Here is a 14,521-nt window from a genome sequence, read left to right as displayed (position 1 = left end):
GGTTCTGTCAGTTTTCCTTAAGCCCCTTTCGGAAGCCGCCGTATGTAAGGTCACAAGCAATACATACACGGTATCACATGACGCAATGGCGGCGAGATCCCGTGGTTGAAAGTAGTTGCTTGCCTCCACCGCATCTCATCTGTTTCTCACTTGCTTATCTTCTGCTTGCTTTTGTTGTTCTCCGAAACCAGAGACGGAGAGTAGCCAAGACACTCCCGGCTCACATACAGTCCTCTATCCGCCGGCCCAATGCGTCGTGCGGCTTTTCAAGCCCTTCGTACTGCCCGTCGCGTGCCAGCATGGAAGGTCACTGGTAGGAAACCGTGCGCCGTGTCCTTCTCCAGCAGTCGGAGTCTCGGTCTACGTGCTTCCTCCACGGGCAAACACCCCTCTTATCTCCCCGCCCCCCTCCAGTCGTCGATGCATCTTCGGAACTTCTCGATCGCTGTCATTTCGACCGCCGTCGCCTCGGGCGCCTGGTACGCTTATCAGGGCACCGGCCAGACATCGGCGGGTCTGAACCCAACCTCGTCGCAACTCCGTTCGTATTCAACCGCTGGCGCTCAAGCTGAAGCCCCTGCGGAGGCCACTCGACGTGCACTGCTGGTGGATAATGATCAGTTCTTTACCGCCCCTATCTCTGGAGATCAGCCATTGTCCAAGCACACGGACGATTCTGACCGTCGAGTTCTCGAAATGTTGACCCCAGAGCAAGCCACACAGAAGCTCAGGAAGAATGAGGAGTCATATCTGGTGAATCGGGGCAAGGGAGTGGTCCGCTACGATATTGTGCAGGTGCCTAGTAATTCTCCAATTGAGGATGATCATGCCGAAAAGATTATCGAGGTGCCGTCGTCCGTTGCGGCAGCCAATCAAGGCGAATCTAAGAGTGATTGGATGTTCTGGGCGGTGTTTGATGGCCATTCGTGCGTTTACAGAATTCCATACGATCAAGTTTCTTTCTTACGCTAACCTACTGTTTCACAGAGGCTGGACAACATCTGCCAAGTTGCGCAATGTTCTCATCTCCTACGTCGCTCGCGAATTGAACACCACCTATAAAGCCGCGGCTGCAGACCCCTCTTTGTTGACGCCCTCGTCCGCTGCCATTGACGCTGCGATCAAGCAAGGGTTCACTCGTTTGGACGACGATATTGTGCACAGCAGCGTCGACAAGGTGCTCAAGTCCAACTCGCGCCGGGTCGCAGCCGAGATGCTTGCGCCTGCTCTTTCCGGATCTTGCGCCCTTCTTGCTTTCTACGACTCTCAGTCTAAGGATTTGAAGGTCGCCTGCGCAGGTGACTCTAGAGCTGTTCTGGGTCGTCGTGCTGCGAACGGTAAATGGACCGCAACGCCTCTTTCTGAGGACCAGACTGGTGGAACTCCGTCTGAGATGAAGCGTCTACGGGAGGAGCATCCCGGGGAGCCTAACGTTGTGCGCAACGGACGGATTCTCGGACAGCTCGAGCCGAGTCGCTCTTTCGGAGATGCATTCTACAAGTGGAGCAAGGATACTCAGGACAAGATCAAGCGACAGTTCTTTGGTCGCACTCCCCATCCCCTGCTGAAGACTCCTCCCTACGTGACTGCCGAGCCAATCGTCAGCACCACAAAGATGGAGCCCGGCAGCGGTGACTTCCTCGTCCTTGCAACCGACGGTCTCTGGGAGATGTTGAGCAACGAGGAAGTTGTCGGTCTTGTCGGCCAGTGGGTTGAGCAGCAGCAGCAGCTCGGCGCCAGTGGCAGCAACAAGGCCTGGCTGAAGAGCTGGTTTAGCTTTGGTAACAAGTCTGAGCTGCCTGTTGAGGGGCCCAAGGCGACCGACGCTGAAGGCCAACGTCGTCCCATCCGTCAACAGCAGTACGACATCGCTGGAGCAGCCAGCCGCTTCACCGTTGAGGATCAAAACGCTGCGACTCACCTTGTGCGCAATGCCATGGGAGGAAAGGACAAGGAGATGGTCTCCGCTTTGCTGACTCTCCCCAGTCCTTATTCCCGCAGATACCGGTATGCTTCTTCCTTACTTTATCGTTCACTAGGATCCCACTAACTTCATTAAGCGACGACGTAACTGTCGAGGTCATCTTCTTCGGCGAGGGCCCTGACAACCGCACCGTCACCATCAACGAAGAGGCCAGCGCATCCGAGGAGAGCGTCAAGGCCAAGCTGTAGTTTAAACCCATAACTTTTACCATAAGACATTATTACGATTGGCGCCAAAGAGACAGAAAAGAGAGACGCAAGAAAACATGCTCGATTCCATTCCCACTTCTTATACTTTGTCTTTGATGCCCGTTCGTGATACATGCATACACGGTTGACGGCATTTACTGTCTTTTATGATTTTCTTTCACCCTGACTAAATGGACTGGCAGTACAGCCGGCGTTACGCGCGCGGAGCCTGATGGGGAACTTACACTTGCTTTAGTATGCATTAATTAGCATGAAATGAGATATACATGACATAGACCGTTACATTAGTGTAACTCCTGCTTTTGCAAGTGTAATTGATGCTATTCTTGGGGTATCGAGATTTTATATAAGTACAAAGCGGTATATGTCCGCCACACCCGGTTGCGCTGAGATTGTCAAGCTCCCTCGGAGCTCGAGCACCCTGTCTCTGGTCCGTCAGGTCAGGCCATGGCACAATGGGTTAAATAATGGACGTGTGTCCACGAATTGATTGCACCCGGGTAGTTTTGATCGAAGAAAGCGCGACGCATTTCCTTCATAAACAAGTGAGGCCCTCTAAAGCGAAACTACCTCAGGCGCATTTCAGTACTCGTGAGTGAGCACAGCCCCTACATCACCGGACCTGTCTTACGTATCCTTGGATCCGTTCCGGTCGGCTATAGCCTGGCATCACAAACTCCCATGAGTCTGCAAGTCATGTCCATAACCTGACTTCATGACTTCTTGGCCGGAGGCGCCAGGCTTTTTGGTGTTTTGTACATGACGTAGTGCCTCTTCCATACAGGCAGGGGCTTGACCGGGAAAAGCACCCGATCCAGGAGTAAGGTCTGCAACGTAGCGACGTTCGTACTGGTGAGCCAGTAGATCATCAATGCGGTAGGCATCTCTGATACGTAGGATGACAATCCCACATTCAACGCCAGCACCTGAACAAACATCCGAATTCCCCGCAAGGAAAGCTGCTTGTACATCTCTACCTTGGGCAGATCGGCCAGGTTCTTCAGAGGCTGGGCCTTCCAACCCATTCGGATATTCAGCAGGATAGATAGTGTTAGTGCCAAAGGCAGGATACCGGTAGGATCTCCGGCCAGAAGATCGGGGAACCAAAGGGCACCCTCATTGGCGAGTGAGGGCTCGACCGCAAGATGCAGGGCAGACGAGGGATCCGCGGACTCGGGCTCAAGGCGCGATAGTAGCCAGGGCACTAGACCACGGTCATTGCCGGACATGGCGCGGAGACTCTCCATGATGGAGATCCAGATGGGTAGTTGGAGGAAGTTCAGCGGCTTCCAGAACCGGGGAACGCCCAGGCGACGGTGTACGATTCGTTTCCTTTCCAGGTATTGCTTCATGAGTTGTTGCTTTTGGGCCCTTGTAGGGTCCATTTTGGCGAGCAATAGGCGATCCTCGCGAGTGTAGTCCTCTGATTTCTGCAAATTCTCTTTAAAGCATCGGTTCCACGCATGGAGAAGTGGTATCGCATCCCGTTCTCGTTTCGCTTGCATCTTGCTGTAGAGTTGTAGCGGCAGAGCAACGGTTGTTCGGACGATCAGAGCACTCAATGGGATGGAGACGGCCCATGGTAGACCGGAAATAGCGTGGACATTATGGAGAAAGGCGGAGGAGAGTTCGAGGGCTTCGTTGATGAAGGGAGCTGGACGGGTTGGGTGGAAATGCCGGACCTGCTGGAAAGCCGTCGTCTTGCGTGCGGGATGCGACAATCGGAAGGGCCGCATGTTGAGGGATTGGCGGGTTGGCTGGACGTATGAGTTTGAAAAACAGAATATGTACAAGAATGAAATAATGGAAGTATGGGATTAGGAGACAATGCCTCACCAATGCCGCGCCGAGTTGATCGAATCAGACCAGAATGAATTGAAAGGCCGCCGAGGGTGGAAAACATGTCATCACGTGGAAGTTAGATATCACGTGGTGATAGGAACAAGACAATGATTGACCATACTGTCAGTATATCATGTATGTAATGTAATGTACCATACAATACGGGCTATCGATAAGGATCTCGAGATCGACCCGCTTCTTCGCTTCGTCTTCAACCTCCACGCTGGCCAGTTTCATTCTTCTTCTCTTCCGCTCCTCATCCACCTGCCATGTCCGCAGCTGTCTCTCGTTAGCCATGATGCTGCTCATCCTCAAGTCGGTTCTCACCGTGCTCGCCCTCCTGGCGACCTGTGTGCTGCTCCCCCAGCTGCCCCTGAGTGTTCTCCGCCTAGTTCTCCGCGGTGTCGGTTGGCTGGTCCAGAAGCGTACCCGCTCTCGCCGCGAGTACATCATCTCGCGCGTCCGCGCTGACGATGAAGAACACGTTACTCGTACAAAGGTTGCCTCTGCTACCAACTCCGGTGATGAGGAGGACTGGGAGAAGGTCGATACCTCCAGCTCCAGCTCCGGAACCGCTGGCACCAACCGCAATGAAGAATGGGATGGCATCATCGGCTTCTTCCATCCGTTCTGGTAATGCCCTCGGCAACCCCCTCGTTGCAACTCCTACTGATCACTTTCCTACAGTAACGCAGGCGGTGGTGGTGAACGTGTTCTCTGGGAGGCCGTGAGAGCAACCCAGAAACGCTGGCCCAAGGCAATCTGTGCCATCTATACCGGCGATCATGAGGTCAACAAAGCAGCCATGCTGGAACGGGTCCAGGTACCACTCCATTTAGCATCCCCATGTCTTTCATGCACATACTGACGACCTCAGAACCGCTTCAACATCACCCTCCATTCCCCGACTGTCGTCCTCCTCTATCTCACTACCCGCAAATATGTCGTTAGCAGCATGTACCCCTACATGACTCTGCTCGGCCAATCCCTGGGCTCTCTCATCGTTGCCTGGGATGCATTCAACCTCCTTGTTCCGGATATCTTCGTTGACACAATGGGCTACGCATTCACCCTCGCTTTCAGCAAGCTTCTCTTCCCCTCCGTCCCAACCGCCGCCTACGTGCACTACCCGACCATCTCCACCGACATGCTCCAATCCCTCGACGACCAGACCGGCCTGCAAGGCGTCAACTCCGGCGCCGGAAAGGGTCTCAAGGGCCAGGTCAAGCGGAAGTACTGGATCGCATTTGCCAAACTCTACGGCTGGGTAGGCGGCCACGTCGATGTCGTCATGTGCAACTCCTCTTGGACATCAGCGCACATCCGCACCATCTGGGGTCCCTCCCGCCAAACCAACCCCCACAAAGATCCCACCGTAATCTTCCCACCCACTGCTGTCTCCGAACTCGAGTCCACCATCACCGTGTCCCCAGAGACCGAACGCACCCGCCAGCCCCTTATCCTGTACATCGCCCAGTTCCGCCCGGAGAAGAACCACCCCTTACTCCTCCGCTCCTTCGCCCGCTTCCTCCAAGAGCGCCGCGACCAGAACGCCGACCCCGAAACCGAGCCCAAGCTCGTCCTCATCGGTTCTGTCCGTCACGCCAGCCCCGACGAAACCCACATCTACAACCTCCGGCTACTAGCCCACGAACTCCGCATCCGCGACCAAACCACCTTCATCTGCGACGCCAGCTGGCCCACCATCCTCGAGCACCTCGCCACGGCCTCCATCGGCGTCAACGCCATGTGGAACGAGCATTTCGGCATCTGCGTCGTCGAGTACCAAGCCGCCGGTCTGATCAGTGTGGTCCACGACTCCGGCGGTCCCCGCGAAGACATCGTCATTGACCTCGGCGATGGCGCCACGGGATTCCGCGCCTCCACGGAGGAGCAATTCGCTGCTTCGTTCGAGGCGGCGCTTGCGCTTCCGGTTGAAGAGAAGGTCGCGATGCGGCTACGCGCCAGGAAGTCTGCGTTGAGATTCACCGAGGAAGAGTTCCATGCTAAGTGGATTGAGGAGATTGGGAAATTGGTGCGGTGAGCGTTTCATGGTTGTAGCGGAAATCTGATAATCCAATCCCATCCCACCTCTTAAAGTGAGCTGAAAAGAAAAATCATATCTATTATCTGTTCCATTAAGGACTTGAGCTAGCTGGTCAGCTGTTCGGCGTTTCCTGCGGCATGGGGGGTTTATGAATGCATTATCATCCATCATCCATCATCATCAACGTATTTGTATAGTATATCATTTGTATCAAAGGGGGAGTACAAAATGCTCCTCCGCTCTAGTCCTCTATACTTCACCTTACATCCCTGTCCTTCCCCTCTTCACTTGAAGCGTAGCATATAACATCCTGACTAAAACAGTACCTGCCTCTCCTAGTAGTAGTGGTAGTGGTGGTGGCGGTAGCAGTATTCATGTCCCACCATCCCCTCCACTGAAACCTAAATCCTTACTAGTACAAGCTTGCTTACTGCTTACTCTTTACTACATCTATCTGTCTTCATCCAGATCCCAGAATCAGAAAAAATGTCAAGGCAGACACAGCTGAACTAATACTTATATTTATGTCTAGTGCTGCTAACTAGTAACACTCAGTCTTATTGATACACTTACCTTATTAGAGGATTGCCTTGCAATCTATGCATGGAGCGCTCGTATAGGAGGTAGGTTTGCCTTCGGCTGGGGCTGCAATCAAGCTTTGCTTCTATTTTTAGGGTAATTTGAATAGATAGAGATAGTTAGAATAGATAGATGGATGGATATGGACTGTTTGAAGAGAACTGTATACAATACTATTATTGTCTTGGGAATGTGGATATCACAGTGGACTTACTAATATGTATTCTGTTTGTTAGTATGTCAGTACCGCGCACCAGTCAATTACATGAGCTTAAAAAAGTCACCTCTCACTTATAAGTAGGACAATAAATGTGACGAAAATGACTTAATAATCCGTATTCAAAAATTGCATCCCTTTTCCCTGGGTAATAGCGAAATAGAAAATAAATAAATAAAAAACCTAAACCTCGCACACGAAAACACAACCGGGAGCATCTTCCATGGGTATGAAGTTCAAGGATTCTTCGTAATCACGTAACAAGATAGAATGATAATGTGTGGTCGGTTAGACCATCTGAGAATGAAAGAAAAGTAGTAAAAGAAATAGAAAAAAAAGAAACTGGTAGGTCTGAATGAAAGTGAAACCCGCCGTCATGAGGCAATCAATCAATCAATCACCAGTCCAATCCGTCTCCCTGTATCTCAACGCCAAAACCCTGTTCTATTGAGAAATCGAAATCATGAGGAAGCCTGCTGCACCCGTTGCCTCGGATTTCGGGTAGAATGGAAAGAAATATCGCCTGTTAAATGATAAAGATGGGGAAAGGAAAGAAGAAGAAAAATTGGGTGAAAGGATATAGCACCCGAGCTAAGAATGAAGGAAAATATGGGAGGGCAAGCGAGCATCACCGAGACACGCGTTGTCATGCTCTCCAATCGGCTTCTCGATAGCCAGAGTCTGCAGGGTTCACTCCTAACATCTGGCCCGAATTGTTCACATCGTACATGTTACTCGGGCCTCCGTAGCTCCCGCTGATGCCAGAGACACTACTGAGGCCGGATTCGTCATCATCAAATCCAAACTCTCCGCCGGAACTGGCATCGAAACTGCTGCGGCCTCCTATGTCACTGGGATCGTCTGCGGTGGCAGGGATTTGATCCCACTGCAAGGTCTGCAACGCGGGGTATTGGGCCAACAACGCGGCAGGGAGAACGAAATTGCTGGTATGTTGGCCATCCATTCCTGGCACCATCAACGGAGGTGGTATAGGTTGTAGGTGCTGCTGCTGATCCATCATCGTGCGCTCCCGCTCTTGAGACTCTTCATCCAACAATGGCTTGATACAGATCCGACCAGCTTCGGAACGGAAATGACGACCCAGAGCATCCGCACGAGCAAATCGCCGACCACATCCCCACTGTCCACCACGCGAGAGGTCACCGCGACAGACGAACTTCTTTTCGCCCGAATGCAGCCCCTCGTGACGCTTTCGATCATGCTGTCGCGCAAAAGCTTTTCCGCAGACAGTGCATACGAAAGGCCGCTCGTCCGTGTGGGTACGCAAATGAGATCGTAGGTTGTAGGCTCGCGTGAAGCGCTTGGGGCACAGGTGACACTGGAACGTGGCCGGGTGTTTCTGGACACGTTTGGAGTCGTTGGGGTTGCCCCCAGGCCTCTGAGGATCCGCAAGACCGAGAATGTAATTTCTACTGTCGATCGACGACGTGGACAGTCGCCGACCCGATCGCGAGGGAGACGGCTCTCGGGAGCTGGGATTACTATGTGGCTGGCCCCTCATGGTATCAAAAGGCGACAGCGACCGGGGTGATGGAGGCACAAACGGCTCCAGGCTGGTCGAAGTAGATGATGACCGTGCGCGAGAAGCCGGGTGGGCATATGGGTCCGACTTACTACGCATGCGAGAGCCTATAAGCTCACAATTAGCTTTGTCCGAGAGACCGCAAAGAACAGGCCGAGCAGTGACAACTTACGCATGGCAACGGGTGGACTCAAAGAGTCCAAGTCCGCACTGGGCTTCGTCTGCGGGAGGTTGAGATTCTTCGCCGGGGGTGCGAATTCCACGTTGATAGAGGGTGGCGCCATTTGCGATGCTTGACCTATATCTCCCATGCCACCATTTCCTTGGACCATCATACCCTCCCCGTACATGTCGGTCGGTGGGGTGGGGTACTGCGTGTTGCCCGCAGGAGCAGAGATGTACGGCACGTTGGGAATCATATCTGTGGGCTGTTGAGGCATCAACTGCGGAGAGATATATGGACTGTGGGCGGGGCTGATGCCCTGTGAGTGGTGCTGTTGCTGACCATCGGACAAAGTGAAAGATTCAATGCCCAGTGCATTGTCGTAGAGACCGGGGTCATGCTGGGGCGCTAGGAGTGGGGAGGGGTTGTTCTCCACGCCATCGAAAGATTCATGCTGGGACATGTAGGGAGATGGGGCAGCGGATGACACCTCAGACACCTCAGATGGGGCCCGTCGATGGCCCTGGAAGGCGGAGTTGGCCATGACTGCCTGCCAATCGGTATGCACATTGCCCGACATGTATGCGGCGCTGGCAGGGTCCAAGGAAGTATGGCGGGAATGTTGCGGGGTGTAGTAAGTCCCCGGCGTCGAGTTGGGCGGCGACATGGGCCCGGGAGACGAGTGCTGGTAATGGTCCTGGGGGGAGATTGGGGACAATTGCGGAGAAGCCGAAGGATGAGGAGAGGGTATCTGGCTAACGAGGTCGGCGGGGTTTACCGCTTGACTGCCCGGTCGGGACTGACCGTGAACTTGGGGGTCTAGCAGGAGCGGGGAGTCGTAGTCCGGGGCGGCCGTGCTGTTCGGACTAGGGTTCTGATAGAGGGCAAAGTCGAAATCTGCGGGGTTCGAGTTCAACAGATTAGAGAAATTCTCGTCTGTCGCTTGTTGTTGTTGTTGCTGCTGTTGCTGCAAGGACAGGCCCGTCGACTGGTCCAGCTGGGGCATCAACCCAGCATCGAAGGATTGTGGCAGTTGAAGGCTGTGGGAGTATGTGTGATCGGTCGGGGCCAGCGTCTGCGCGGCGGAGGGTGCGGAGAGATAACCGGTGGGGTTATAGCCGTAGGAATCAGAGGCGCCTGGATTGGAGGGGTTGTAGGAAGTCGAGGTATAAGGAGCTGTAGTGGTTGCGACGGAGACATCCAAGGTCAAACCGGCGGAGGGATCATTATATGGACTGATACTGCGGCTCCTCATCCCAGCGGGCGACTGCCCCGAGTCGGGCAGGTTGTCCTGGGATGCCATGACGAGAGGATGAACCAAAAATAGATCCCACGCGATGAGCAAGGCTTAGTCGAGTTGGAAGGTAAGGTCCGGTCCAATCTTACAGCTAACGGAGAAGCTGAAGAAACGCGGGGAAGAGCGAGTCAGAAATGGCGCAGGGAGGGAAGTGGGCGTGGAGGAGGGCCAGGAGGGGGAGGTAGTAAGTAGCAAGGAATCGGGCACGAGTTAGTGGATGACGTCCAGCACGGCACAGCAATGGAAAATTCGCGTGCAGAAAGGCGGACACGAGCGACCAGAGGAAGGGGAGAGAGAGAGGCAAATGAGGGAAAGGGGGGTGTGGAATTGTGGTGGGAGAGGGAGAGGGAGAGTTGAGTGAGTGAGAGAGAGAGTAAGGCAGACGGGCCTTGCGATTCAGCCTCGCGGCGCGCAGTCGGTCTGGAGGGGGAAAGTCGTTGCACACATTCTCGGGCGCCAACAAGCGCCGGGGAAGATGCCGGCAGAGGACGATCCTCAGCCGCTGACTAGGGACGAGGAAGATGGATGCAGACTCAATCAGACACAACACACACAAGCACACAGAGACAGACAAGGGTGAAACAGGAAAGAAGATCGAAACTCGAAAAAGGATGATGATGAAACTGAGCTGACGGTCCAAGAAGGAAGTTCAAGGCAGAAACTCGTCCAGATTCCCGATGCCTGATTCCCGGGGCACGTGCAAAAGCAAGTATTCCTCAGGCCAGACAGTCTGCCTCTCAAAAAGAAAAAAAACAATTATTAAACTATCTATCGAATTAATGGATTTTAGTTTAGTTTCTAACGATGCTGGGGGGTCTATTATATATTATTCCAGTACAATAAGGTACCTTGAATCCCCTCTTCCAGTAAGTTTCACTGGTTTTAGTAGAGTCGCCTAATTTACTATTGTATACTACAGTAAAGTATACTACCCCAAAACTGCCTGCCTAGCTTTCCAATATAGAAACCTCCCTTGCTATTTTATCCTTGTCTTCTCCAAATTTGTCTCTGACTGGAGGAATCTCCGCCTGGTGCACTGGACTACATCTACCATAAGGGATCAATCCCCTCCATAGATACTCATTAATCACCATCCCCAGAGAACATTGCACTTGAGCGCCAGGTTACTTGACCATGTAAATGCTTCAACTCACATACCCATGCTTTCCCATCTCAAAAACACATTCACCCGCTCCACCGGTCCTCCTTCCGTTCTCCTTATTATTGGCAACTTTGGAGCCATGATCAACGTTCTTCATCTCCTACCCGAGGACGGCACCATTCAACGCTTCGGCCTCACCACCCGATCTACCACCCCGCGGAACCAGAGAGCAGACGCGCGAACAGATCGGCACAGTCACACTTTACGTTGGAGATGGAGAAACTCCCAACAGCTTTCTCGATGACGTTGAGACACGATTTCGTAAGCTGCGGGATAATGAGCTGCAGAGAAGCACTGTTGAGTTGACGAGCTTTCCTTAGTTGATGGGATTTGATTGGTTCTTGTGCGTGCTCAGGATATGTGTTGTAGTTGTGATGTTTTGAGATAATGTTATATCTATCACAGTATTACTACATTTATACAATACTCTAGAAGGTACTGGGGACACCCCCTTATGGAAGCTGTCTGGAAAGAAGGGAGAATGAATAGTATCTCTCCCCCATCTATCCCCCACTTGACCAGAAAAGTAGTAAGAATAGCATCATCATCATGCGGGATTAATCTCTCAGTAAATTTCAATCAATGAATGTGGAAAGAGAAAGAGTGTATGTTGATCTGACAAGGCAGACTGCAGGATCCACACTGAGATGAGAACGAAGAGTGAAACCACAAACAAAACCGTTGACGTAGCCTACAGCCGAGTTAACCTGTACGATGCTGATCGAAAAAAAGGGTCCAAAGCAAGAACAGCTGAAAAGATGATTGATTGATTGATTGATTGATTGATTCATCACAGCCTGTCACGATAGTTCGTTCATGCTGATGAGGGCCGGCTGATCTAATCGGGTAGGAGATAACTATGAAATAACTAAAAATAGCCTGTCTATCTCACTCTCATCAGGTTGATCAACAAGAATCGAAAAGAAGATAAAAATACAAGAAGACAAGGGTGTATGATTGGGATCATGACCTGAGAGGCTGCAGCGAGGATGAATTCCCTCTTCATTGCCCTAATTAGACACTCCATAAATACTACTCCGTATCCGAGAGTTCTTATCTCCCCAGCGTCATGCAGGTCGGAAAAACATCATCATCCTGTCAAGGATCATTTACTTCAAATAGTAGTCCTCCGTAGTACAGTAAGGGTGATATGCCAAAATATCCCGCACTGATCCTCTCGTATTACGATAATCATTGATTATTATTTCCGATAGATCCATCCTCTAAGTTAACTTTCTCTCTCTTCAGCAAGAACCTGTCAGCCTTAACCCCCTCCCCCTATCTCGGTTGCACACACACACGACACACACATTCTCCATCTCTCCTGTCGACAAGCTGTCAGGGTTTAAATTTCCTGGCCCTGATTTAGATAGATCCATAGGTAGGCCAAACCATACCATTTGCAGCTTGAAACACCGCTGATCCCAACTGGATCGCTGGTTTGCACAGCCACCCTGTCTGCTGCCCCTCTCAACCTGCAGGTCCACGGTTCAACCGCAGGCTTCATCATTTCGGTGTGTGGGTGTTTGTGCGCGCGCGGCCCGGTAGTGTCGCTTTCTTCATTAGATCTACATCAGTTATTTCCCTAATGGATGTGCTTACTATCTAGTTTTGTTCATTTGTCTTGTTCTGAAACTTGTCTCTATTGTGCAGTGTACAGGTGATGCAGGTAGCAGAATTGAGTAACTGACTGACTGTTGATCAATTATTAACGAACATATACTACTAGTCACACACACATACGCTGGAACATCACTACTTAATACAATACACAATAGCTGAGATGCATCATCCTGGTGCTCTCAAACAGAAAAGCGAGGAAAATCACAGGTCCTCAAACACAGTGACACTCTCCAACACCTCATCCGTGTTAACATCCACCATCAGGTTATCCGCGCAGCTGGATCCCAGGCCGGCATTGTCGATCCATGCCGGTTCCCAGTAATAAATGCCCAGTCCATCCGTGACGCCCTCTACCACTTCTGCCAGCTTCTCCAGGAACTCCTCCTGGCCTGCAGCCGAAAAGGGGATCGAGGTGAGATCCGACGGGAATGAATACTCAGGGTCCGGGCACGACACGGGCCAGTTCGTCTCCACCACCACGACGGGCTTATCGTAGTTCGATTGCATGTTCGTAAGGCTGGTCTTGAGCGACGACAGGGTTGCTTCCGAGCTGTAGAATGGATAGTACGAGACTCCCATGAGGTCGAAATCCGTGGAGAGCAGTGACCCCGTAGCCAGAACGGTCTTGTAAAAGTATTCCTGCTCGTCCCAGTCCCATCCATTGTCCAGGTGGATCATAATCTTCGGGGTCGTGGTCAGGTCGGAGTCCTTCACTCCCCAGGCTCCGGAGTGCAGAAGCTTCGCGATGTTGTCATAGTTGCTGGTCTTGCCCAGTGGCCAAAGAAGTCCGCTGCTGATCTCGTTGCCAATGGAGACAATCTCGACGTCAATGTCATTCTCCGCGAAGGTGTTGCAGACTTCGAGCGTGTAGTTATATAGCTGCCAGGTGAGTGTGTCGATGTCCGTAGTCGACCAACCGGTAGGGGTAGTCTATATACAGCCCTTATATCAGTGTTCCAGCTCTTTTCCTGTGTAGTCTTTTCTTTCAGCAGTAGGACTGACCTGATCACTGGGGTCTGCCCACGTATCACTGAGATGCAGATCCAAGTAAATACTCATACCCGCGGCCTGAACACGCTTGGCCAGCTTGAGGTTATAGTCGAGATCGTACGAGCCATCGCTGGGATCGACCCACACCCTCTGTCGGATCGAGTTGACACCATTGTTGACCAGAATATCCTCCAATGCCTGGGTCTCGCCATTCAAGTTCTTATAGCTGATGCCAGCATCTTCCTCGATCAAAAGGGAGGAGATATCCGCCCCGCGGTAGGTCAGCGCGGCGCTGCTGAGCAGAGGCAATGCAGAAAGAAGTAGAGGGTAGATCATCATGGCTGTCATCGAAGCTCGCCTGTAATGAGCCCGGTTATCACTCTCACGGTTGGATCCAGCAGTACGAGTCAGTCAATCCCGGCATCAAAGCCCCTTTTAAAAGACATCGTCGACTGGCCGCTTTGAGACATTCATTGTCCACCGGGTCCGTCTTACAAATGACACGGAGAAGGCAAAGAATAACGTCTGCCCATATAGATTAAACACCACCGGAGTTCTCCACCATTTAATCAATGCAGGACGGCAGTCAGCGTCAGGTCATGCATCGCGAGACACCAAGTGTTTCCAATCTGCCGAGCCATTGGTGGAGGAACATGACACCGTCTGTGCAGATCGGCCGGTGGCACGCCCGAGCCCATTCTGCATCCGTACCGTGGGCTCCCTGTCTCCATACTTAGCGAGAAGTCGGATTCAACTTGCGGTAAACCCACATCTCCCGAGGTCAGATGGTCGCCCAGACTCCCTGCAAGCCACATGGGCACATACGACGACTTCTCGGTGTACTCCAAATCTAGTTTAGGAGACG

The 14,521-nt window shown here is 52.2% G+C and overlaps 5 protein-coding genes across 5 annotated transcripts; 2 read left to right on the top strand and 3 right to left on the bottom strand.

Moving 5' to 3' along the window:
* Window positions 1-249: 249 nt before the first annotated feature.
* On the top strand, window positions 250-2,172 carry ptcF (type 2C protein phosphatase ptcF; the record flags this gene model as incomplete). The annotated part of the gene is made up of 3 exons (XM_035495195.1): window positions 250-926; window positions 988-2,007; window positions 2,061-2,172. The coding sequence occupies 3 exons, from the start codon at window positions 250-252 to the stop codon at window positions 2,170-2,172; spliced, it is 1,809 nt and encodes a 602-aa protein (XP_035351088.1).
* A 734-nt stretch (window positions 2,173-2,906) lies between these two features.
* AtWU_00078 (putative mitochondrial export translocase Oxa2) lies at window positions 2,907-3,929 on the bottom strand (the record flags this gene model as incomplete). Its single annotated transcript, XM_035495194.1, has 1 exon — window positions 2,907-3,929. The coding sequence occupies one exon, from the start codon at window positions 3,927-3,929 to the stop codon at window positions 2,907-2,909; it is 1,023 nt and encodes a 340-aa protein (XP_035351087.1).
* Window positions 3,930-4,330: 401 nt separating this feature from the next.
* Window positions 4,331-6,079, top strand: AtWU_00077 (alpha-1,2-mannosyltransferase ALG11; the record flags this gene model as incomplete). The annotated part of the gene is made up of 3 exons (XM_035495193.1): window positions 4,331-4,668; window positions 4,723-4,858; window positions 4,913-6,079. 3 exons carry the CDS (start codon window positions 4,331-4,333, stop codon window positions 6,077-6,079), a joined length of 1,641 nt encoding a protein of 546 aa, XP_035351086.1.
* Window positions 6,080-7,524: 1,445 nt separating this feature from the next.
* Window positions 7,525-9,887, bottom strand: crzA (putative C2H2 transcription factor Crz1; the record flags this gene model as incomplete). Its single annotated transcript, XM_035495192.1, has 2 exons — window positions 7,525-8,528; window positions 8,594-9,887. The coding sequence occupies 2 exons, from the start codon at window positions 9,885-9,887 to the stop codon at window positions 7,525-7,527; spliced, it is 2,298 nt and encodes a 765-aa protein (XP_035351085.1).
* Window positions 9,888-12,867: 2,980 nt separating this feature from the next.
* Window positions 12,868-13,995, bottom strand: AtWU_00075 (arabinogalactan endo-1,4-beta-galactosidase; the record flags this gene model as incomplete). Its single annotated transcript, XM_035495191.1, has 2 exons — window positions 12,868-13,596; window positions 13,669-13,995. The coding sequence occupies 2 exons, from the start codon at window positions 13,993-13,995 to the stop codon at window positions 12,868-12,870; spliced, it is 1,056 nt and encodes a 351-aa protein (XP_035351084.1).
* Between the last annotated feature and the right edge of the window lie 526 nt (window positions 13,996-14,521).

The sequence above is a fragment of the Aspergillus tubingensis genome (genome assembly GCF_013340325.1).
Source record: "Aspergillus tubingensis WU-2223L DNA, scaffold_1, whole genome shotgun sequence".
Classification (NCBI taxonomy): domain Eukaryota; kingdom Fungi; phylum Ascomycota; class Eurotiomycetes; order Eurotiales; family Aspergillaceae; genus Aspergillus; species Aspergillus tubingensis.
This window is presented reverse-complemented; position numbering and strand designations above follow the sequence as displayed.